Here is a 27,003-nt window from a genome sequence, read left to right as displayed (position 1 = left end):
AACATCTTTATTTTGAGAATCAACTTAAAAGTTATTATCAAGCGATGTATTTTCGTTTGTTATTTATTTTTATGTCCTCCTCTGCAATTAATAGTTTTTGTAATTACATTTGTAATTAACTCTCCACTTGTTTACATCTCACAGTTTTTCAGTTTCAGAATTTGAGGCCTTATTTGTAACTTTGTCATATGTAGTCGGATAAAGCACAAGATTTGTAATATCAATGAATATTAGGAGCCAGATCCAAACTGTAGTTAATTACATAACTAAAATAATACGAGACATTATTGTAATTAAAGTTCAGAATGATTTTCTTAAGGAAATTTGAAGATATTATTATCAAAGATGGTTATTCAAATATTGTATTTTATATCTTATTCGACTGTAATATCAGTTTCTTTACGTTTTGTAAAGTTTAATTGTAACATCAAAATTGTACAAAATTAATAATGCTTTATTTTGGAAACTATTGTTAAAATTCTATATAAATCGATGCAGTGAGGCTGCGAGTTAGTTGTTGAGTTGTTGTTTTGTAAGTCAGTTTTGAAGTTATGATTCTTCAGTTTCTCCCAGCGTATTTGTTGCTCGAACGGTCCACTGGTGTAGTGCCGGTTCATAGTGTCCAAGACGATGGCGACATGCCTGATCGCCGAAATATTGTGCCTGTTGGACACCATCTTGGTCAGAAGATTGATAACCTTAAAAAGAATTTAAAAAAGGGGTAGTGAAACTTCATATACTCGGATTACAATTTCACCATGATTGTATGCCATTATAGTAGGGACACAACTTTGCCTACGTAGTAGGTTGATTCAGCTGTGACATCAAGGACCACTTTCTGAACAAGTCCAGTGTATGAAATGTGGAGGTACACGCAGTATTGAGGCAACAAAGAAGTTGAGACATGTCAGAGCTATGAAATTTTTTATCTGCTTCAGTTCTGCGAGCAATTCGGATCACATTGAGCATGTGGGTCAGTGAGCCAGTAGTGCACTGTTGAGGAACAGAACCATAAGCCAGTTGTTGAGGAAGGCCTTAATGGCTGAAAGCTTTATTTGTGACAGTCTTTTTGTCATGCCTAACTGCGACTCAAAATATGTGAGGAAGCATTTTGACAGCTCTCAAACCAGAATGATTACTAGTGTGATGTCACTTGTTGTGTATCAACAATGAAAACATACTGATTCTCAATATTTACTAAAGCAGTTTCACTAAAGCATGTTCCTTCATTATTTCTTGCATATATGTCATAACAGCAGATTCTTTGGAGAGTCGTTAATAAATGTGGAGTGTGGTTACAGTTAACTTTGGTCGCCGGTGACTGTTATTTAGCTAAGAAATAAAAACAATAATCTATGACATTTATTTACAGTTAAACTAACATAATATGAAAATATTAAAAGTGTCAAAAATACTACAATTTTTATTTATTTACTTTAGATGACAATACGATTTCCTGCTGAACTACGGCAACCACTTGGACTGTCTAGCCCACAGTCAAACTGGCAAACCAATAAATTATTTCCAACTTTTGAGACATATGGTCCAAGGGACAGGACTAAATCCTGTGGGGGAACACCATGTAAGTGTTATTGTTATTATTATTATTATTATTATTATTATTAATACTAAAAAATATCAGATTTCCTTTGGTTATAAACAGTCTGCACCAGGTAACATACAATAGAAAACATAGTTTTTCACTGTTTTACTACACACACTATGGACCGCCACTGGTGACTCCAGTACAAAAAACAAGCTAGTTTGCCCTTTGTAATTCCTTCAGTCTATTTGGAAAACTGACTCCAGGTCCATAAACATGCTACTATGCCCCATACACATCTCCATGTACTTGCTTCAGTCCATCAGGGAAACTGAATCAACATCCCTACTCTCCCCATATAAAGAGTGCAATGTTGAGTTCAGGAGAATACCAGTAACATCCTATCATGCATTATGGATCTCAGCACATAATTTTCTTGTAAACGGATTACATTCTGACAGTGAACTGAAATGGGACTTTGTATTGTAGTTGCACCCTTTCATTATTAACCCCCACTCTGAGTCTTGTAGTAATCTTTAAGTGTGCAGTATGCATTAGTTATGAAGTATGGTTTTGCTGTCTTTTTAACTCAAATAGTAATCTTTTGAGCAATGGAAAACCCAGGATGGAATGTAACGATATTATGAAAAGTATAGTTGCTACTCACCATATAGTGAAGATGCTGAGTCGCAGATGGGCTCAACAAAAAGGCTTCCGACGCCAGAGACTGTGGCTGCACATGCGTATGCGTGTGTGAGTGTTTGTTGTTGTGGTCTTCAGTCCAGAGACTGGTTTGATGCAGCTCTCGATGCTACTCTATCTTGTGCAAGCGTCTTCATCTCCCAGTAGCTACTGCAACCTACATCCTTCTGAATCTGTTTACTGTATTCCTCTCTTGGTCTCCCTCTACGATTTTTACCCTCCACGCTACCCTACAATTCTGTGAATGTGTGTGTGTGTTGTCTCTTTTGACAAAGGCCTTATTGTGATGTTTAAAGCTTTCCCGGCGTACTGATTGTTCCATAAAAACACGGGAGAACTGCCGGATATCAGTAACTTCCTGCCACGATATTTCGGCGCAGAGTCTTCTGGCCATCTTCAGGTGAGTGCCACTGTAGTAGTACTGGCGAGTAGGCGCTGAGCTCCGCTATTTAAAGCCTTCTGAGGTGACATTGTGCATGCGCTGCTCAGCGTGAGCGTTCATAATGGCTCCGTGCGCTGCGCCTCGCGCCCTCCACTGTTAAAGCCTGGCGTATCGGTGTCAGGTCGATTTCCATCCTTATGCAGATGACTACGTCGACTACGAAGTTTCTCTATAACAGGATTCCAAGCAGAGTTCAGCTGATAACCACTCTCTCGATTGATGAGGCTCTTGTTGTCAGACAATCTTATTTCCACAGATTCATTGATAATCGAGCTCCAAAAGTTAGATGTATGGGCCAAAATTTTTGTGTCGTCGTAATTCATGGAATGGTCTGTGGAAATACAATGTTCGGCGATTGCGGACTTGGTGGGTTGGAGAAGGCGAGTATGCCGTTGGTGTTCCACAATGCGTTCCTGCACAGTTCGTGTCGTTTGCCCTGTATATGATTTGCCGCATTCACACGGAATTTTGTAAACACTTGGTTTACGCAGGCCCAGGGCGTCTTTAACGGATCCCACCAGTGATGAAATTTTGGTAGGAGGGCGAAAGATGACTCTCACTTGATACTTTCTCAATATTCTGCCTATCTGTGAAGAAATATTCCCAATAAATGGTAGATAAACAGTCGATCTGAAGGCCTCTTCCTCTTCCTTGTTCCGTCGTTTGTAGGTCTTCATCACTCTGTTCACTTGCCTAGGTGAAAAGCCATTCTCCAAAAATACTTTTTGCAGGTGTTCCAGTTCCGCTTCAAGACTGTCGGCGTCAGAGATAGTATGGGCACGGTGGACCAAAGTTTTGAGAACGCCCATTGTTTGTGCTGGATGGTGGCGACTAGTAGCTTGTAGATACAGGTCTGTATGAGTGGGCTTTCTGTACACCGAGTGACCAAGTGTGCCGTCACTCTTCCGTTCCACCAAGACGTCTAAAAATGGCAGACAACCATCTCTCTCTATCTCCATGGTAAACTTTATGTTTTCATGTATGGAGTTCATGTGACGTAAAAATTCTTGGAGACGGTCCAGACCATGAGGCCACACTATAAAAGTGTCGCCAACGTACCGCCAAAATATTGTCTGTTTAAAAGTGGCAGAGTCGAGTGCTCTCTCCTCAAAATCTTCCATAAAAAGATGGGCCACCAGGGGAGACAAAGGACTCCCCATGGCGACACCATCAGATTGTTCGTAAAATTCGTTGTTAAATATAAAATATGTAGAGGAGAGAGTGTGCTCAAACAGCGCTGTAATGTCTGCACCAAACATATTGCCAATGAGGTGTAGTGAGTCCACCAGAGGCACCTTTGTGAACAGTGAAACCACATCAAAACTGACCAATAAATCACTACTTTGCAGTTGTAGTGACTGAAGTCGACTGATAAAATCACCAGAATTCTTTATGTGATGTGTCTTGGTGCAACGGAAGAGTGACGGCACACTTGGTCACTCGGTGTACAGAAAGCTCACTCATACAGACCTGTATCTACAAGCTACTAGTCGCCACTATCCAGCACAAACAATGGGCGTTCTCAAAACTTTGGTCCACCGTGCCCATACTATCTCTGACGCCGACAGTCTTGAAGCGGAACTGGAACACCTGCAAAAAGTATTTTTGGAGAATGGCTTTTCACCTAGGCAAGTGAACAGAGTGATGAAGACCTACAAACGACGGAACAAGGAAGAGGAAGAGGCCTTCAGATCGACTGTTTATCTACCATTTATTGGGAATATTTCTTCACAGATAGGCAGAATATTGAGAAAGTATCAAGTGAGAGTCATCTTTCGCCCTCCTACCAAAATTTCATCACTGGTGGGATCCGTTAAAGACGCCCTGGGCCTGCGTAAACCAAGTGTTTACAAAATTCCGTGTGAATGCGGCAAATCATATATAGGGCAAACAACACGAACTGTGCAGGAACGCATTGTGGAACACCAACGGCATACTCGCCTTCTCCAACCCACCAAGTCCGCAATCGCCGAACATTGTATTTCCACAGACCATTCCACGAATTACGACGACACAAAAATTTTGGCCCATACATCTAACTTTTGGAGCTCGATTATCAATGAATCTGTGGAAATAAGATTGTCTGACAACGAGAGCCTCATCAATCGAGAGAGTGGTTATCAGCTGAACTCTGCTTGGAATCCTGTTATAGAGAAACTTCGTAGTCGACGTAGTCATCTGCATAAGGATGGAAATCGACCTGACACCGATACGCCAGGCTTTAACAGTGGAGGGCGCGAGGCGCAGCGCACGGAGCCATTATGAACGCTCACGCTGAGCAGCGCATGCGCAATGTCACCTCAGAAGGCTTTAAATAGCGGAGCTCAGCGCCTACTCGCCAGTACTACTACAGTGGCACTCACCTGAAGATGGCCAGAAGACTCTGCGCCGAAATATCGTGGCAGGAAGTTACTGATATCCGGCAGTTCTCCCGTGTTTTTATGGAACAAAGGCCTTGTTGGTCGAAAGGTCCCTTTCTGACAGTCTTTTTGTTGTGCCTGTCTGTGACTCAACATCTCCGCCATGTGGTGAGTAGCAACTAGCCTTTTCATAATATTGTTACATAGTAATCTTTTCCATCTTCTTAGGCAATTATTTTCTGATAGAAAACGCAGTATGAAGTATTTATTTGTTTTTTGTTGGTAAATGGAAGTTCAAACTAGCTCTTGTTCTATGATTATGTATAGAACAATAAGTAAAATACTTAGTCTACTAATGGTTTCCCTGGTATGTACAACAAACTGGATAGATGTACTCAGCCAGTGCAGTAAGAATACCCAGATTTTTAAATGAAACCAATCACTAGTTTTAGTTATTACTGTGACTTAAAGAGCAGTAGATTTTTCCCAAATACTTGCTTTCTCCTAAGATGTGCAGTAATAAGGTAGTTTACTAATAGGCCTAATTCCCACACTTACCCACAGGAGTAAATAAACACAAATTTTAATTGGTTTGTCAGTATACTCTACAGGGGTAGAGTATACTGCAAATTAATGTATAATTTTATTATTTACACAACTCTAAAGGCTTTTATTAATGATGGGATTTATGCAACATAATACGTGAGTGTACAGATGAATGACTTAAATAACTAAAACTGATGCACCAAATTGGTGCACTGACTATGTCATTTTGGCAACAATGGAGAAGATACCATTAATACCAGTGGAATAAAACTGAGAGTTTGTCGCCTTTATTGAACTGAAAGTACTGGTAACTAGTACATTTTTTAAGCCGAAATACATATACAAATACACATGGTCTTCACAAGACCTTTGATTTCTTATTGATTAAACAATAGTAAATACAAATCTAGTCTTAAGGGTGATAGACACAGAAGTATATAGGGTGAGAAACTTGAATACAAACCACTACCTTGTTAAATAAAATATCCAGCTGTGGTAAAGATGTGAGAAGCAGAACAAGAGGAAAACTGAAAGAAATCCAAGAAAAACTTTTAAGGACTCCAACAAATGCCTTCAAGCAAACATCTAACTGAAGAATGGACAAACATTAGAAATGCCATAACACACGTGACTAAAGATATACTAGGTGAAAAACGCAAAACAGATAGTAAAAGGGGGCTTAAGATTGGAATGAAGTGACAGAAGAAGCCATAGAAAAGAAAAATAAAGCATATAGGGTGTTCTTACAGGAACAGACCGAGCAGGCTAAAGAGAAATACATAGAAATCAGGAATGGAACCAAAAATATAGAAAGACAGGCTCACAGATCCTCATGGGATGCATTTATAAGAAGAATTGAACGTGACATACACAATAGACAGGAAATAGCGTATTATCTTATCAGACAGCTAAAAAGAACAACCAAAGATACTACAACTACAAATATCATTCCTTTAGAAGACTGGATAATTCACTACATGAAATTACGATATAGTCCAGGTGTAGAAGAGCCAATGGAAAAGAAAGCACAGGTATGGACCCATTTAACAGATTTGAAAGAATTGAAACAAGCATTCAAGAAAACAAAAAACAGGAAAGCACCTAGATTAGATAGAATTAATTTAGAGCTGATAATTTACAGTAGGACATTTCTAGAATTCAGAATGCTCCATCTATATATCTGTAATTATTTGTGTACTTCTGTTTCGATAACTTTTGTGCACCTCCATTCCTCTGGTATTTCACCTGTATGCCATATAGAAGGAAAATAACTTTTGAAGAAGAGAAAGACATAAAAAGTAAATTAACACCTATCAAGACATACATGGCACAACAACAAGAACACTGTAGGGTAAAACTAGAAGAGAAACTTAAATGAAATTTTATAACAAAGTTCTAAGACAACTTGAAACATCAGAAATGACGATCCTTAGATCAGTGAAAGGCTGTAAAAGAAACTCCAGAAAAGACATGATGAAATAAGGAAAGCCATTAACTGAAAAAGTAATACAATGAAAGTAGGATTGGAAAGAGCATGTTTTGTGTACCGGTATGTCACTTCACAGAATAGCATGACAAGAAATGAAATACAAGTCTATTGGAAGAAGGGGAGTGGGAAGGCTGAGGAAGAGATGTTGAGACTGGAACATGCCATAAGGCCTAATCCGAGATTGGCAGAAGAAAAGGAAGAAACTGAGGTGTAATACTCAATTGTGGTAGAAGCCGTACAAATATGTTGTTGTTGACTATCTCAAAGAGAAAGCGACCTTTATTGACAAAACACACATTGAGACTGCACATTTTAGCCAACACCTGATGGAAAGGGGTTTCAACAGTGTGGATTGAGTGTCACCCAAATGATAGACATGTAAATACTTAATTCTCCCATCAAGTGAAATGTGCATCCACCCATTCACACTGTTAGTGTGTAATGTGTAACCTCCACACATTACTATATCAAAGGCAAAACAATTGAGCCAACACTGCAAATGTCGTAACATTGAACATGTACCAGTTTTTATTTCAGTAGATTCCACCTTATTTTTCTACGTATAATTTCGTTAGTAGAAAATTTTGTGAGAATATATGCTTACCAGATGAGGAACTAGTCATGTAAGTTGTGAGATATGATGCAAAGTTTGTCAGAGCTTAATTCTCTGGTGGTATGAAAAACCAGAATTTTGCAGGGTGAATCATTCCCTGTGAGATCAACCAATAACAAAATAAATTTTAACTTTAATTATTTATAATTATTTGTCATTATATTCTAGATATCAAAATTAGGTAAAATCCAAAATTAAGGATTTGTATACATTGTGTTTCCGAGCTATCAATTTTTAAAGTTTCCAGATTAGTGCGATTTTTGTCATATTTTGAAACCTTAATACGGCCATATCTCAAAAACTGTTAGACGTACTATCATGCACACCAGTTTATTCAGTTTCTTATAAACTTTAAAAATATGTGCTACTTGGCCATGTTCAGTAAAATGCTAAATTTTTCGTAACAAAGCTGTATTCTAAAAATATATTATTATTATTGTTACAGAATCTGGCCAGTTACAAACAGCTTAAAACCTAAGAGATAGGTCTTTTTCTTTCTATGTTCCAAGAACTTTTCCATGCCTTGGCTGTTGGCCTGCCTTGTCCGTCGTTTCTGTTGTTGTTGGAGAGGAAATTTTGTAGTATTTATCAGTAACCTGAAACTTTCCCTGTCGTGTATGGAGTCTTCTGAGACGTTACGTTTTCTCAGATCCCTTCCAGCTATGACGTGACCTTTTTTTTAATTTGGAAATAAAATTAAAATTTTTCCTCGTTAGCCTATTGTAATCATTATGTAAATATGACCATAAAACTGTAATCTCCTCTTTCTTATTGTGTCTGCAATTTTTTCTACTTTTTGTGAATTGACCTTCATTTCTTCTATTCTTCCGTTTGGTGTTGTACTTGGTGGGGAGGGGGCGTGGCAATTCCGACGGTAAAAAAGTCACTCGCACTCTCGTCACATACTATGAATACTTACATCCCCTCAGCGTACACACAAGGAGTGTAGCGCACAGCGCGTATTACAGAGGGGAGGGGGAGCGTTGGAACCAGTGGTTCTACGTCCTCACATTGTTTTTGTTACTGTTTGAGATCTAAAAACCTTTCGGAGTATTTTCTCCTTCTTTCTTTTCCAATTTCCCTTTTTCACCTCTTTTATTCACTGTTAGGAACTCAGATCCATAAAGTGATAATTCTATTCTTCGATCTTTCTTTAATTGTGGTTTTATTTAATCCGTTATTCCGTTTGATTGTTAGGTGCAACAGGTAGAAGACGTGCGTTCGGTTGCTTCACATTAGAGATTTTCATAGAGATAAAGTCATGCTGCATTGTAGGTGGTGTAGAAGTGTGCACAGAATGAGCTAAGTGAAAAATCCGTGCAATACGCACGTGCGAATATATATATATATATATATATATATATATATATATATATATATATATATATATTCGCACGTGCGTATTGCACGTATATATATATATATATATATATACCAATAAGTATAGCGATACGTTTTGAATTTGCGAACATTCGCGATAAACTCGTACTGTTATCGTCAATTGCAGGCTTAAACTTAATTGAGCTCTTTTAAAATTTTTGAGAACAGTAGGCCTGTCCTTGTTCAAAACAATCGTTCTCTAATTTCGTTGTGCAATTGCGTGGGAGGGTTAGGTTATTTTAAGAATCTTCGGACGCTTACCAATTATATTTTCGTAAGTTACCGGTTTGAGTGTTTTGGTTACATAATTTATTTCTTAGCAAGTCAGCGTTTGCGGTTCAAAGTTCTGTCAAAAAGTACATCACCTCATAACTCAGAAAAACGTGCATTTTGAAAATTTTCAGAAGCTACCATTGCCCTTTGCATAATCTGCGAGCAGACTGTAGCAAATCGCCGTTTGTGATTTAGTTACTGTTACATCTGGTTTTCTGTTAAAGAGGAGTAGCCCTATATATTATCTGCATGTATTGTAAATTAACAGTTTTCGAGCTTGCTAACAACCATAATTAACCTCCAAACGATTTAGACAACTGATAGTTTTTACCATAGGTTTTTGTGTTACGTTAATAGAAATCAAGTTTTGTGTATTTGCTTCATTTACTATAGGGAATTGGTAACTTTTTAGCGCAACAGACTGAAAGATAATCATCGGTCTTAATTTAAAGTTATTAGTTCACTGCCTAATAATACATTGCAGCAGCCGAAATGGAGCCCAACTGTGAACGCTGTTCTTGAACATGGGATGAGTGGGTTGACGTTCGTAAGCAGCAGGAAATCACTCTGACTACTGTCAAACGATTAGCAAAAGAGCTTCCGGGAGTTGTTCCCTTGTGATACCTGCACCAGAGGTATCTCGAGTACTATCCTGTACCATGGATCCCAGTTCCTATGCAGAGTGTACACGATCTGTCATTATAGATTCAAGTGATCGCGAGTGGTGTGGCAGTGGTGGATCTAGGCATCATGTACAAGGTGGAAGGGGGCCAGGGAGGACTCAGGGTGTTGTACCAGCCCCCTAACGAACAACTTCGAGGTGCTGCCTGTCACTAAAACTGAAACTGAGCCAATTGTAGTAAATTCACCTGTTTTGGGGAAACCTGTTTTGTCCGATGTCAGGAGGAGGCAAACACAAGAGAGTAGGGATCTGTAATCATCGGCAGTTCTGAAATATGCCAAATGATGGTACCCTATAGGAAAATGGCAAGAAAGGACACAAAGTACACTCAGTGTGTATGGCTATTCCGGCAGACATTGAGGAAATAAAGTGCAACCAACTGCAGACTGTGGGGCACACTACAGCGAATGATCCCTGTCGTCGGGGCTCCTAGGTCTTTCCAGCGACTGGCAGAGAAGGTTTAGAAGACTAGCCTTGCACATGGAGTCTCCAGCATTGTCCCCAGAACTGATCGTGGCCCTCTGGTCAAGTGGAAGGAATGAACCAGAGACTTCGAAAGTGCTTTGACAAGGTACTCTGCGACTTCCTGGACTTGTGCCAAAGGAATGAGAACTATAGGGTCCCCTTAAATGGGACACATGTGCATTACACATGATAGGCTACTCAGGTAGCTGGCTGACTGTGGTGTGCACACAAGCCTTTTTTAAATTAGGTGACTCTCCTTACAATCCAGATAATGATAGGTGTAGGAAACCCAGGAATATCAGTGTAAGACAAAAGAAGTCCTCCTACAGGTCAGAGTAGTAAAATCCTAATGGTAAACTGCTGAAGTATTCACAGCAAAGTGCCAGAGTTTGAAGCTCTTCCAAAAAGCAATGAAGGTCACATCATGATAGGTACAGAAATCTGGTTGAAACCTGAAATTGGTAGCAGTGAGACTTTTGGGGAAAATATAAGTGTACGTCAAAAGGATAGGCAAATGGGAAATGGAGGTGGTGTTTTTGCCGCAGTAGACAAGAAATGCAAATCCACTGAGGTAGAAATTTAAGTTGCATGTGTGCTTGTTTGGGCAAGACTTGGTATCAGTGATGGGCATAAAATGATGATTGGATCCTTCTGTCACCCACGAGACTCATCTCCCAGTGTAACGAGAAACTTAGAGAAAACCTCAGTTCACTTATATGTAAGGTCCCCAATCATACTATAATCATTGGTGGAGACTTTAACCATCTGACAGTTAATTGGGAAAATTACAGTTTTTTTAGTGGTGGGGGAGATAAGACATCCTGTGAAACTTTTGATAAGACATCCTGTGAAACTTTACTAAGTGCTTTCTCTGAAAACTACCTAGGACAGGTAGTTAGGAGTCTCACCCATGATGGAAATGTATTGGACCTAATGGCAACAAATAGTCCTGACTTCTTTGAGGATGCCCACATCAAAACTGGTATCAGTGACCATCACGAGATTGTGGCAACAGTGATTATGAAAGTAAAAAGGACAACTTAAACAAGGAAAAAGATGTATGTGTTCAGTAAACTAGATAAAAAGTCAGTAGTGCCATACCTCAGTGAAGAACTTGAAACTTTCAGCACAGGGCAGGAGCATGTTGAGGAACTATGTCTCAGGTTTAAATAATAGTTGACCATGCACTGAACAGATATGTACCCATTAGAACAGTTCTTAATGGGAGAGAACTTCCTTGGTATACAGTCGATGTCAAGAAACCTCTAAAGAAACAGAGATTACTGCATGATAGGTGTAAAACAAAGCACAGGGCTATAGATAGATGCTGAATGAAACACATTTGGCTGTCAAGAGAGTAGTGCCCGAAGCCTTCAATTACTACTGTAGCAGAATATTGTCAAGTGATCTTTCACAGAACCCAAAGAAATTCTGGTCGTACGTAAAGGCTGTTAGTGGCACCGATGTTAGTGTCCAGTCCCTAGTGAATGAGAGGCACAGAAATATAGTAGCAAAGCAAAACCTGAAATGCTTAACTCCATTTTTAAATGTTCCTTTACAAATGAAAACCCATGAGAATTGCCTCAATTTAATGCTTGTACCACTGAAAAGATGAATGAAATAAGTATTAGTGTCAGTGGCATTGAGAAACACTAAAATTGTTAAAATTAAATAAAACTCCAGGGCCCGATGGAATCCCAGTCAGATTCTGTACTGAATTTGCAGCTGGGTTAGCCTCTCTTCTAACTATAACCTGTCATAGATCTGTAGAACAAAAAACGATGCCCAGTTTTTTGAAAAAAGTGCAGGTCACACCCGTCTACAAGAAGGGTAGTAGAAGTGATCCACTAAACAACTGTCCAATATCCTTAACATGATTTGTTGTAGAATCTTATAACATATTCTGAGCTCAAATATAATGAGGTGTCTTTAACTGAATGACCTCCTTAATGTTAACTAGCACAGATTTCGAAATTGTCCATCATGTGAAACCTAACTAGCACTTTTCTCACATGACATACTGAAAGCTTTGGATCAAGGCAATTGGGTAGATGCTATATTTCTTAACCTCCAAAAAGAATTTGACTCGGTACCACAACTACTCTTATTGTCAAAAGTAGGATCTTATGGGGTATCAAGTGAAATTTGTCACTGGATTGAACACTTTTTGGGAGGGAGGATGCAACATGTTACTTTGGATGGAGAGTCATTGTTGGATGCACAAGTAACTTCGGGTGCATCCCAGGGAAGTGTGTTGGGCACTTGCTGTTCATGTTGTACACTAATGACTTAGCAGACAATATTAGCTAATAGTAAAATCAGGATTTTTGCAGATGACAAAGTTATCAGTGATGAAGTACTGTCTGAAAGAAGCTGCATAAATATTCAGTCTTCTTAATAAGATTTCAAAGTGGTGCAGAGATTGGCAACTTGCTTCCAATGTTCAGAAATGTTAAATTTTGCACTTATAGTACATTGAAATAGGCCATCTCTTGCAAATACCTTTAACACTTTGTAGGGAATGATCACATACGTTCAGTCATGGGTAAAGCAAGTGGTAGACTTTGGTTTATTGGTAGAATACTGGGGAAGTACAATCAATCTACAAAGACGATAGGTTCACATCACTTGTGCGTCCGGTTCCAGAATATTGCTGAAGTGCGTGGGACCCGTACCATATATTGAACATATACAGAGAAGAGCAGCATAAATGGTCACAGGTTTGTTTAATCAATGGGAGAGTGTCACAGAGATTCTGAAGGAACTGAACTGGAAGGCTCTTGGGGATAGATTTGAACTATCCTGAGAAAGTCTAGTACCAAATTTAAAGAACTGGCTTTAAACGACTACTCCAGGAATATACTACAACCCCCCACATATCACTCACAAAGGGATCATGAGGATAAGATTAGAATAATTACTGTACACACTGAGGCAATCAATTAATCATACTTCCCGCACTCCATATCTGAATGGAACAGGGAGAAACCCTAATAACTGGCACAATGGAATGTATCCTCTACAATGCACCTCATGGTGGTTTGCAGAGTATAGATTTAGATGTAGGTATGTGTATCCATTTTCTTAAAATCTTAAACTTATCAAATGTTTTGATGTATCTGCGTTGTGTCTATGTATATTTTTCTTTGCTCTCTTGGTTTTCATATATTCTGTTTTCTCACATTTGTAATCTAGTTTGAGCTGCAATTTTGTGAAGTGTATCTGTAATTATCTTTGTGTCTGTTTTGTCCGTAGAATTTACTGCAATGTCATCAGCAAAACCGAGATATTTCAAATCAGATCTCTCTCTTTCTTGTCCTAGGTGGATTCCTTTATGTTTTTCTCTTGTAGTTCTTTATTCCACTCTCCCATGATCTTGTCTAAGGCCAGATTGAAACAGTTGGTGAGAGCCCATCAACCTGTCAAACTCCTGTGTTAATCCTGAAGGGTTCAGAAACTTCTAGGAATTTAGCTTTTGGGTCATTCCACATCAAGGGGTCCCCACTTGACCATTTCCAAATATAATGAAATTTGGTGTGAAGGTTCTACATGGTCTTTGATGGTTATACACCAAATTTCAGTTCAGTATCTTCAGTGTTTGAATTCTTAGGGGATTTTAAAAAGAGGCTACTCACCTCCGCATCATGTACGAAGGTGCAAATGTGCCAACTTGGCTAGGCTTTTTTAAAAGTTCTAGCAAACATTTGGTCATTTGCATTAATATACACAGACAACGTTTTATGCTGAATCACACCATGGCAAGACTTAGGGATTTAGCCATACCTAAATATAGATACAAGCCACTAAAATGGTTAAAAAATTCGTCGCTCTATTCTGAGAGCCATGGTTTGTTCGACCCCTGCTACTTTTTGTGTGAGCCAATCATGCGAAAACTTCAGATGGATATTCCTACCTATGATGTCTATATAGCAATCAAATTTAATTAGCAGTGGATGTCCAGATGAAAAGATATCCATCTGCAAAGTTAGCCAAAATTTTCCACTTGCAAATTTTAGGTTATTTTTGAGGGGCAATATCTCAACTGTGTCTTCTTTAATCCTCTTTTTCTTGTCACAGCTGGCAAAACATCCTTTAAGCTTTCAAAGAAGGCTTGTTCAATTTCTGGATCTTCAGTTTGACGACTAAGAATACGTTTCAAAAGTTATTATTTTAGCACTTCGAGAAGATTGAAAAGTCAAATATTTTGCTCTTTAAGTCCCATAATTAATTAGTTTTATTCGAATGTATAAGTCAGTTTCAAACATTAATTTAACACACGACATTAAAGTAAGTGTAGTACAAAACACAGCAAATTTGCAGAACAAAAATACTAAAGAGTCAGTTCCATTTTTCGTTAAGCACTAGTACAATCTTGTCAATAACAGATTGTGGATAACTGTGTTGTCTTCCTGGTGATGATGTTGATGGGGCTTCTAAAGTCATGAAGATATGTTGCTCAGGAATCTAGCAGGTATCTTTAGCAGTCGGCCAGTGGAAGGAACAAGCATGACCGTATGGGTGCATAAATCTGATGAGGACGTCTTGTTGTTCATGTGAAACTTCACGTTTCCAACCCACCAAAAATTCCCATCCATACAAGTAACATACTGTCCTGGATGTAAACTTGGAATTGAGACTACTGGAATTTCTTCATCTGCTTCGAAGACGTTAACTGTGAATGCTGTAGCATCATCGAAAACTCTGCTTACTCTGAGCTGATTACAATTAACTGATTTTCTCTTGTTCCAGATACTGTATGTCCCACGGTAAACCTTTTTTCTTCATCTGGGTAGATTTTTTCAATTTCTTCTTTTGGTATATAAAAAAGGATTATGCCTGGAATACTATCATCAAAGAATTTGAATAAAACATGTTGTTGTTGTTGTTGTTGTTGTGGTCTTCAGTCCTGAGACTGGTTTGATGCAGCTCTCCATGCTAATCTATCCTGTGCAAGCTCCTTCATCTCCCAGTACCTACTGCAACCTACATCCTTCTCAATCTGCTTAGTGTATTCATCTCTTGGTCTCCCTCTACGATTTTTTCCCTCCACGCTGCCCTCCAATGCTAAATTTGTGATCCCTTGATGCCTCAGAACATGTCCTACCAACTGATCCCTTCTTCTAGTCAAGTTGGGCCACAAACTTCTCTTCTCCCCAATCCTATTCAATATCTCCTCATTAGTTATGTGATCTACCCACCTAATCTTCTACATTCTTCTGTAGCACCACATTTCGAAAGCTTCTATTCTCTTCTTGTCCAAACTACACTCCTGGAAATGGAAAAAAGAACACATTGACACCGGTGTGTCAGACCCACCATACTTGCTCCGGACACTGCGAGAGGGCTGTACAAGCAATGATCACACGCACGGCACAGCGGACACACCAGGAACCGCGGTGTTGGCCGTCGAATGGCGCTAGCTACGCAGCATTTGTGCACCGCCGCCGTCAGTGTCAGCCAGTTTGCCGTGGCATACGGAGCTCCATCGCAGTCTTTAACACTGGTAGCATGCCGCGACAGCGTGGACGTGAACCGTATGTGCAGTTGACGGACTTTGAGCGAGGGCGTATAGTGGGCATGCGGGAGGCCGGGTGGACGTACCGCCGAATTGCTCAACACGTGGGGCGTGAGGTCTCCACAGTACATCGATGTTGTCGCCAGTGGTCGGCAGAAGGTGCACGTGCCCGTCGACCTGGGACCGGACCGCAGCGACGCACGGATGCACGCCAAGACCATAGGATCCTACGCAGTGCCGTAGGGGACCGCACCGCCACTTCCCAGCAAATTAGGGACACTGTTGCTCCTGGGGTATCGGCGAGGACCATTCGCAACCGTCTCCATGAGGCTGCGCTACGGTCCCGCACACCGTTAGGCCGTCTTCCGCTCACGCCCCAACATCGTGCAGCCCGCCTCCAGTGGTGTCGCGACAGGCGTGAATGGAGGGACGAATGGAGACGTGTCGTCTTCAGCAATGAGAGTCGCTTCTGCCTTGGTGCCAATGATGGTCGTATGCGAGTTTGGCGCCGTGCAGGTGAGCGCCACAATCAGGACTGCATACGACCGAGGCACACAGGGCCAACACCCGGCATCATGGTGTGGGGAGCGATCTCCTACACTGGCCGTACACCACTGGTGATCGTCGAGGGGACACTGAATAGTGCACGGTACATCCAAACCGTCATCGAACCCATCGTTCTACCATTCCTAGACCGGCAAGGGAACTTGCTGTTCCAACAGGACAATGCACGTCCGCATGTATCCCGTGCCACCCAACGTGCTCTAGAAGGTGTAAGTCAACTACCCTGGCCAGCTAGATCTTCGGATCTGTCCCCCATTGAGCATGTTTGGGACTGGATGAAGCGTCGTCTCACGCGGTCTGCACGTTCAGCACGAACGCTGGTCCAACTGAGGCGCCAGGTGGAAATGGCATGGCAAGCCGTTCCACAGGACTACATCCAGCATCTCTACGATCGTCTCCATGGGAGAATAGCAGCCTGCATTGCTGCGAAAGGTGGATATACACTGTACTAGTGCCGACATTGTGCATGCTCTGTTGCCTGTGTCTATGTGCCTGTGGTTCTGTCAGTGTGATCATGTGATGTATCTGACCCCAGGAATGTATCAATAAAGTTTCCCCTTCCTGGGACAATGAATTCACGGTGTTCTTATTTCAATTTCCAGGAGTGTATTTATTGCCCATTTTTCACTTCCATACATGGCTACACTCCATAGAAATACTTTCAGGAACGACTTCCTGACATTTAAATCTATACTCGATGATAACAAATTTTTCTTCTTCAGAAACGCTTTCCTTGCCATTGCCAGTCTACATTTTATATCCTCTCTACTTCGACCATCATCAGTTATTTTGCTCCCCAAATAGCAAAACTCCCTTACCACTTTAAGTGTCTCATTTCCTAGTCTAATTCCCTCAGCATCACCTGACTTAATTCGACTACATTCCATTATCCTCGTTTTGCTTTTGTTGATGTTCATCTTATATCCTCCTTTCAAGACACTGTCCATTCCGTTCAACTGCTCTTCCAAGTCCTTTACTGTGTCTGACAGAATTACAATGTCATCGGTGAACCTCAAAGTTTTTATTTCTTCTCCATGGATTTTAATGCCTACTCCGAATTTTTCTTTTGTTTCCTTTACTGCTTGCTCAATGTACAGATTGAATAACATCGGGACAGGCTACAACCACTGCTTCCCTTTCATGCCCCTCGACTCTTATAACTGCCATCTGGTTTCTGTATGAATTGTCAATAGCCTTTCGCTCCCTGTATTTTACCCCTGCCACCTTTAGAATTTGAAAGAGAGTATTCCAGTCAACATTGTCAAAAGCTTTCTCTAAGTCTACAGAAGCTAGAAACGTAGGTTTGCCTTTCCTTATTCTTTCTTCTAAGATAAGTCGTAAGGTCAGTATTGCCTCACATGTTCCAACATTTCTACGGAATCCAAACTGATCTTCCCGGAGGTTGGCTTCTACCAGTTTTTCCATTTGTATGTATAGAATTCGTGTTAGTATTTTGCAGCTGTGACTTATTAAACTGATAGTTCGGTAATTTTCACATCTGTCAACACCTGCTTTCTTTGGGATTGGAATTATTATATTCTTCTTGAAGTCTGAGGGTATTTCGCCTGTCTCGTACATCTTGCTCACCAGATGGTAGAGTTTTGTCAGGACTGGCTCTCCCAAGGCCGTCAGTAGTTCTAATGGAATGTTGTCTACTCCTGGGGCCTTGTTTCGACTCAGGTCTTTCAGTGCTCTCGCAAACTCTTCACGCAGTATCGTATCTCCCATTTCATCTTCGTCTACATCCTCTTCCATTTCCATAATATTGTCCTCAAGTACATCGCCCTTGTATAGACCCTCTATATACTCCTTCCACCTTTCCCTTCTTTGCTTAGAACTGGGTTTCCATCTGTACAAGTGGCTCTCTTTCCTCCAAAGGTCTCTTTAAATTTCCTGTAAGCTGTATCTATCTTACCCCTCGTGAGATAAGCCTCTACATCCTTACATTTGTCCTCTAGCCATCCCTGCTTAGCCATTTTGCACTTCCTGTCAATTCATTTTTGAGACGTTTGTATTCCTTTTTGCCTGCTTCATTTACTGCATTTTTGTATTTTCTCCTTTCATCGATTAAATTCAATATTTCTTCTGTTACCCAAGGATTTCTACTAGCTCTCGTCTTTTTACCTACTTGATCCTCTGCTGCCTTCACTACTTCATCCCTCAGAGCTACCCATTCGTCTTCTACTGTATTTCTTTCCCCCATTCCTGTCAATTGTTCCCTTATGCTGTCCCTGAAACTTTGTACAACCTCTGGTTTAGTCAGTTTATCCAGGTCCCATCTCCTTAAATTCCCACTTTTTCAGTTTTAATCTACAGTTCAAAACCAATAGGTTGTGGTCAGAGTCCACATCTGCGCCTGGAAATGTCTTACAATTTAAAATCTGGTTCCTAAATCTCTGTCTTACCATTATATAATCTATCTGAAACCTTTTAGAATCTCCAAAATTCTTCCATATATACAACCTTCTTTCATGATTCTTGAACCAAGTGTTAGCTATGATTAAGTTATACTCTGTGCAAAATTCTACCAGGAGGCTTCCTCTTTCATTTCTTAGCCCCAATCCATATTCACCTACTACGTTTCCTTCTCTTCCTTTTCCTACTTCGAATTCCAGTCACCCATGACTATTAAATTTTCATCACTCTTCTCTACCTGAATAATTTCTTTTATCTCATCATAAATTTCTTCATCTGCAGAGCTAGTTGGCATATAAACTTGCACTACTGTAGTAGGCATGGGCTTCGTGTCTATCTTGGCCACAATAATGCGTTCACTATGCTGTTTGTAGTAGCTTACCCGCATTCCTATTTATTATTAAACCTACTCCTGCATTACCCCTATTCGATTTTGTATTTATAACCCTGTATTCACCTGACCAAAAGTCTTGTTCCTCCTGCCACCGAACTTCACTAATTCCCACTATATCTAACTTTAACCTATGCATTTCCCTTTTTAAATTTTCTAACCTACCTGCCCAATTTAGGGATCTGACATTCCACGCTCCGATCCGTAGAACGCCCGTTTTCTTTCTCCTGATAATGACGTCCTCTTGAGTAGTCCCCACCCAGAAATCCGAATGGGGGACTATTTTACCTCCGGAATATTTTACCCAAGAAGACGCCATCATCATTTAACCATACAGTAAAGCTGCATGCCCTCGGGAAAAATTACGGCTGCAGTTTCCCTTTGCTTTCAGCCGTTCGCAGTACCACATCAGCAAGGCCGTTTTGGTTAATGTTACAAGGCCAGATCAGTCAATCATCCAGACTGTTGCCCCTGCAACTACTGAAACGGCTGCTGCCCCTCTTCAGGAACCACACGTTTGTCTGGCCTCTCAACAGATACCCCTCCGTTGTGGTTGCACCTACGGTACGGCTACATGTATCGTTGAGGCACGCATGCCTCCCCACAAACGGCAAGGTCCATGGTTCATGGGGGGGGGGGGGGGGGGAATAAATCATATGGAGACAATATTTGGTTATCTAAGACCCTCTGAACACTAGCACAGGCTGCAAGTCCTTATGCTATTCCCCCCAATGCCATCACAAGGCAATTTACCATGGCTTGTTAAAAAAAAATTCCATTTGGCAGTGATGCCAAAATCCTTTTCATGCAGGCATAAATTGATGAAACTTTTGAAATTCTTATATTGAGCAGGTGAATCATCACTAAAGCAGTAAATGTTCTTAATGTTTTCAGTCTTTGTCTTTAAATATACTATCAACTTTATTTGAAAGGCATGGACATCAATGGTATTATGACAGAACAGCTGCTGACCATATGAATGCTAATACTCTGACATTCTTTGCCATCAAAATAGACATCATATGGATGAAATGTGGCCTTCCTGTTCTCCCTAATGGAATCCTTGCCCAGTATCCTGAACAACAAATGAATAATTCTCAGCAAAATCTGTCAATATAATTAATTCATTTTCTGCAAGATTTCTTTTTAGCTGCTTAAGATATAAATATTGCTGTTCTGACACAAAGTGATGGCTTCTTAAACCGATAATTTTCAAAATCAATGCCTCCACGAAATCTTCAACATTTCTCTGGCAAGTCTCCAACGTGTCTCTGACAGCATGGACCCATTGCTTGTATTCCATTGTTTCTTCAGGGTCATAGTCTTTAAAATTGTCTTCAAGAAAAGCCTCTAGTCACATCTTTCCTGGACATTCCTTACAATGTTGGAGCATACAATTTTTTTTATTCCAAACTGCATACAGTTTTTTTCATCAAATCTTTGTAGTCATCTTGAATGGATGTTGCTGAAACCAACATTAATTTGACATTTTGATGAACTGCACATAGACATACTGAATGTGATCCAGAAGCACCAGCTGTACTACACCATTTTGACCTGAGCTCACAAAATTTTGAGAAGCTTAGTTCATTTCCATATTGCTTACAATAAGCAATAAACATTTCTTTAAGGCTACAAAGGAGCCGGCATTTCTCCTTGTGAATCTTTCCCCATTTTTTCTTACTGCAACACAATCCTTTTTCCTGAGTGTGAACAAGAAAACTCATCATCTTCAAAGAAAGTGAGGACATTTTGTTTTATTTCATCACTGAGCTTTTTCTCCTTTTCGGTTTGCAGCTGTTGCCAAAATGCCATCTTCCATCTTTAGTTCCCTAGCCTTCTTCACCATTTTAGTTGAAACAGCAAATTCTTTAGCCATTTTTTCAGTAGTGCAGCCATTAGGGGCCAGGGTGAAAATTTAAACTTGAGTGTTATTGCTTGAAATCTGAAGTATAATCTTAAGTTGTTCAATTAAGATGTCGATACATTTATGGCACTCATCCAGTTTTATCTGAGCAGTAACTGCTTGGCTCCCACCAGCAGCTCTTATGTTGCATTCATTCATAGGTCTAACAGTTTTGTGTTGTTCATCTGGAATGCTGAGTGGAACTGTAATCCATAGGCCATCATGGTCAGCTAGGCCTAACTTCACTACTCCAATTTTAACGTTATTTTCATAGATATTACTTATTATATTGTCTAAACATGCATTATATCTTGTAGGCTTATCATTTAGACAATAGCAATCAAAAGCTCTTAGGCTATCCAAGAATTCCAATATGATATGACTCTGTACCCTGATGTCCATATTAATATCACCAAAAATTAACATTCTTTGGTATTTATATTTAGGCTTCGTTAGTAAGACTAGCAGTTTTTTTAAATTTACCATAAATTCATATTCACTAGGAGATGGTATGCGATATACAGATGCAAGAATAATATTATGTTTAGGTATATGTACAACCGCAGCCTCAAAGATGGTGTCTATACACAGGTCTGTGACATCAATAGTAAAGTATTGTAGATTTAGTCTAGTCTTAATATATATTGCAACACCTCCATGTCCAATTGTTGATCTGCAGTAACTAATAGCTAAGGAGTAACCAAATGGAATATTGAGGTCAATTTCTGATGAATATAGCCAGTGCTCATTTACACTAAGTATACCACAGTTGGAAGTTTCTAACCAGTACTGCAATTCTTCCAAGTTCTTTCTTAAAGACTGTATATTAATATGTAAAAACAGAAGACTATTTTTGCTAACCCTGGGCAGTAAAGATGAGGGTTCAGATTGTCTTCTTAAGGGCACTTCTATACAGCTGATATCTTGAGTTGTTTGTAAGTCTACTGCTGGTAGCCAGGCCCCATTTTGACAACGTTTGGATACATCTAGTTTCCTGGACTCAGAGTGAATGGTTTGAAGGTTATTTTGATCCTGCTGGAGCATATCTGTTAATATTTTGTCAGACAGACCAGCAGGTTTTACAGGTTTCCTTGGTCCAGCGGTATTACTGTTAAGGTGGCCATTTCTTTACTCACAGTTTTGGTAATCAGTTTCGAGATTAATCTTCTTCCTTGGTTGTTGAGGTGGAATCCTTGTCGTGTATGGCACTCCCTGTCAAACCTGCTAGCTTTAATGATTGCGGTATTTTTGAATTTCGAACACAGGTGATATAGCCGTTTGTTTACGTCCAATACCTCGCGATTTGCACAGGATCGTTTTGTAAGATCATATCTAAATGGAACATCGACAACAAACACTTTTTTTGATGTGATACTTGGTAATGTGCTTCTTAAACCTTTTATTAAGTTCGCGCTGTTGTTTTTCGCTATGTCATTTGTTCCAGTCATAATTACGACATCAGCTTCAGAAGCCTTTTTGTTAGTGTTTTGCAAGACATCCTTGGCTTCTGCTGAAGGATACACACTCCCCAGACACTCGAGATTTACGTTTTCATTAAGGTAACTTGAAACATTACGACCTTGGCTATCACTCAATAAGGTGATTTTACAGGTTTTACGTACTAAACTTTGACCATCACACTGTTTCACTCCTGTTTGAATTTCTTTTTGATATTTATTAGCACTATTATGTTTCATTGCATATGTTTCCTGATCGCTACTTTGTTCATGAAACTTGCTAGCATTCACACTGCGGCTACTTATGCTGTTTTTGGCATTATGCCGTTTTGCTGCAAATGTTTCTTGTTCATTACTTCGTTCACAAAGCTTACTTACGTTCACCCTACAGGTTTTTGCACTGTCTTCTACCGGCAGAGCTGCGAATATTTGTTTACGTCGGCGAACCTTACTCTTCTTGGTGGTTTATTTAATGCTGCTACGCTGTTATTATGGCGAACCGTTTCGCAGAGTGGAGGTTCCTTTACAGTACATGTTACCTTCGATATCTGCGATTTGTTATTTACTGGTTCTGAAGTCCCACATGCTCTCTGAGTGAGTCGCAGCTGCTGATTTTCTTTCTTCAGGTATACGATTTCTTTATGTAGGACTTCCACAGTTTTCTGCAGACTGATTATTCGTTCGTTTAGTTTCACAGTAATATCACTACAAGGCACATATTTGTTGTTTTTTACTACTGAACAATAACTTTCATACACACGCGAATTACAAACACTACCAGTTGCCGCCATCTTGAATCAGGCGTATATCACTACTATGACGATAGAGCCTTAAAAAACTATTGCTGCTTTAAAATACCAATGCAAACCTAGTAACAATGCATTGTAGGGTTAAAACCTTCTAAAGGAACACAGCATTCCATTATGATCTTCTAGATTTTATAATATTCAGGGCACTTTCTGAGGTTTTATTATATGCTACACTGTAAAATAATGTAAAAACACTTCTTATTAGCATAGTTACTTTCCCTAAACCAAAGGAAAATCTTATAACATTGGAAGAGACTACAATTACACACTTTTTGATTTACAAATTCAAATTGTATTAATTTTTGTGTTTATCAGTAATCCATTTTCCCTACTTTTGATAGGTATTCTTACTCATCAATATGCAAGATCCAGAAATTAAACAATATAGCTTTGAAAGCTTAAAGGATGCTCTATCCAGCTGTGGCAAGAAAAAGAGGATTGAAGAAGACACAGTTGAGATATTGCCCCCCCCCCCCCACCCCCAAGGTACCCTAAAATTTGCAAATGGAAAATTTTGGCCAACTTTGCAGATGCATATCTTTTCATCTGGGCATCCAGTGCTAATTAAATTTGATTGCTATATACACATAATAGATAGGATTAGCCATCTGAACTTTTGGTGTGATTGGCTCACACAGAAAGTGGCAGGGGTTGGTCAAACCATGGCTCTCAGAATAGTGCGACGAATTTTTTAGGCACCTTAGAGGCTTGTATCTATATTTAGGGATGGCTAAATCCCTAATTTTTGCCATGGTGTGATTCAGCATAAAAAGCTATCTATGTATATTAAAGCAAATGACCAAATGTTTGCTAGAACTTTTAAAAAAGCCTAGCCAAGTTGGCACATTTGTGCTTTCGTACATGATGCAGAGGTGAGTAGCCTCTTTTTAAAATCCCCTAAGAATTCAAACACTGAAGATACTGAACTGAAATTTGGTATATAACCATCAAAGACCATGTAGAACCTTCACACCAGATTTTGTTAACTTTGGAGATGGTCGAGTGGGGACACTTTTTAATATTGGTCCCTTTGATGTGGAATGACCGTTTTGAAGTTGTGTCTGTTTGACTAATTGTCTGAGGGTATTGTTGATACCTGCATCTTCCAGTGTTAGAAATACTGTCTGTCTGTCTACAGAAATGTGGGCTTTTATGAAATCAATGAATGTAATGACTGTCTTAAGGTTCCCTTTTGTGCTGATCCTGAGAATGGTTTTCAAGTTAAAAATTTGCTCTGAGCATGCTCTATTTTTTCCGAACTCCACTTTGTACTCACCAGTTGTATGTTTTGCTTGAAGTTCTATCATATTTGGCAGGGCTTTGGGCATAATTTTATAGGTAAATGGAAGCAGAGGTATGCCTCGATAATTGTTGGAGTCTGTCATGTTACGTAGCAGATGGATTATAGCTTGTTTCCAGTTATTCGGTATTCTTCCTCTCTCCCAGCAGTCTTTAATAGCGTCCTAAATGGTTTCAGCTGCCAGTTTCCTCAGAGTTTCTGTTTCTGAGCTTATATCTGTCTTCACCTGACACTCTGTTGTTTTTAAGCTGGCCAATGGACTGTTCAGTTTGATGCACTTACAGTGGTTGTGGATGTGGAAATTCCTTTTGAGGCTATCTGAAAATTGGCCGTCATGTTGCTTCCTTGCAGTTTAGAAAATTTTTGAACTATTTTTGTTGTAACTCACGATTGTCTTCATTGTTGGTAGTAAGTTCACTTGTTGAATCTTTGAAGTGTGGGCTCTCTTCTTTGAAAACTTTGTAGATGTCCCCCATGTTATTCCATCTGAAATTCGCATCTATTTCCTCTAATTGTTATTTGTCATATTTATGTTTCTCTGTTCGAATGATTTTTGATGTCTGTTTCCTGATCCTAGTGAATGTGTTCCAGTCTCTTTCCTTCTTGAAGGAGTTCCATTCTTTCCAAGCTGTCAGTCTACACTTCGTCACATACCTTATTCCATCACCTATGTTTCCTTCTTCTTCATGATTGTTCTAGTTATTTCACTGTTTCTACCTCTGCTTCTCTAATCTTGTCACAATTTTCCACCATCTCTTTGTGAAGCTTTTTAACAGATTCATTGCTGTTGTCTGACAGAAATTTTGTGTCAATTGTAAGGACTTTTTGAATTTTGGTCTTTGGTTTTTAGGTTGAAATTTGGCATCGATTTCTGTTAGAAAATGATGCTCATTTAGGCCTAGTCCTCATGAGAGCTGTACGTTCACTATTTCTCTGTGTTTTTGTTTGGTTATTGTCACATGATCCAGTTGACTTGAGCATAAATGTGTATTAGGAGAGAACCAGGTCTTCTTTCTCCTTGGTAATTTTCTGAAAAAGATGGACATTAGTTTCAAGTCAACATGTCTGCAGAAGTTGATGACCTTTTCTCCATTCTTATTGGTGTGCTTGTGTGCTGGAAAATTTCCCCCTGTTGCCTTGTATTTCTCTTCTGTATTCCAGTTCTTGGTTTAAAGTTTCATACGAGTAGTTTTATGGTGTTCTGGTATTCTTGATGTCTCATTTTCTAGTGTTTCCCAGAACAGTTCAACGTCTTATGGATTTTTTTCTATTGTCATTATTTGGGTAGCTGCATGTGCATTTATGATAGTATAGCCCTTGTTTGCTGATGTAAATGAGAGAAGTAATATTTGGACTCATGGGGATACAAAAGTTGTTACAGATTCTATCAACAAAAATAATTAGTTTTTGAAAATATAGTGTAATTGGATAGATAAAACATCTACTCACCAACAGTGGTAGGAGGACATGCATGTAAAAAAGGTATTACATATGTAAGTTTTCAGAGCCAGTGGCTCCTTCTTGTGTCAGAAAGGTTGAAGGGGAACAAAGAGGGGTGAAGGAAAAGGACTGGAGAAGTTTAGGTAAAGGGGTAGAGTTCAGGAAAGGCTTTTAGGATCCCAGGTCAGAGGAGACTTCTTTTCTGTGTGTGTGTGTGTGTGTGTGTGTGTGTGTGTGTGTGTGTGTGTGTGTGTGTGTGTGTGTGTTGATTGAAAGTCCACTTTCTGACAGTCTTTTTGTTGTGTCTGTCTGCAGCTCAGCATTTCTGCGTTACAGTGAGTACCAACTATCCTTTTGATAACATTGTTACCTTCCATCCTGGATTTTCCATTGTGTGATTCCACTGGTCACTTTTTTCTATGTAACAGATTATGAGCATGCAGCATAAAAAAGGAGCTTGGCAAAAAGATTTTTGGAGCCCTTGCAGTCCTGCATTTATTCCTATGTGTAAAGCCACAGAAGAAACAAAAATTGTTTCCAATTTTAAAGATTTTGATGCTCATCAAAATGTTCATCAAATTCGAGTGGATCTAGTTGCAGATGGCATGCTTTTGAAAAGATTACACATCTTGTTACTTGTGCATATGACAATAAATGGTGAATGGCTTCTGTGCTGTTGGGAAATCAGAAAGGAGAAGTAAATCTTTTATT

At 39.6% G+C, this 27,003-nt stretch overlaps 1 protein-coding gene across 1 annotated transcript in view; it reads left to right on the top strand.

Moving 5' to 3' along the window:
* Nucleotides 1-1,440: 1,440 nt before the first annotated feature.
* The window catches only part of LOC124776164 (phospholipid-transporting ATPase ABCA3), a 544,268-nt gene continuing 518,705 nt past the window's right edge, over nt 1,441-27,003 (top strand). Inside the window, exon 1 of the mRNA XM_047251005.1 lies at nt 1,441-1,582. Coding sequence (XP_047106961.1) covers nt 1,441-1,582 — 142 coding nt within the window. The remainder of the gene's footprint in view (nt 1,583-27,003) is intronic.

This window comes from Schistocerca piceifrons, chromosome 2, assembly GCF_021461385.2.
Source record: "Schistocerca piceifrons isolate TAMUIC-IGC-003096 chromosome 2, iqSchPice1.1, whole genome shotgun sequence".
Taxonomy (NCBI): domain Eukaryota; kingdom Metazoa; phylum Arthropoda; class Insecta; order Orthoptera; family Acrididae; genus Schistocerca; species Schistocerca piceifrons.
This window is presented reverse-complemented; position numbering and strand designations above follow the sequence as displayed.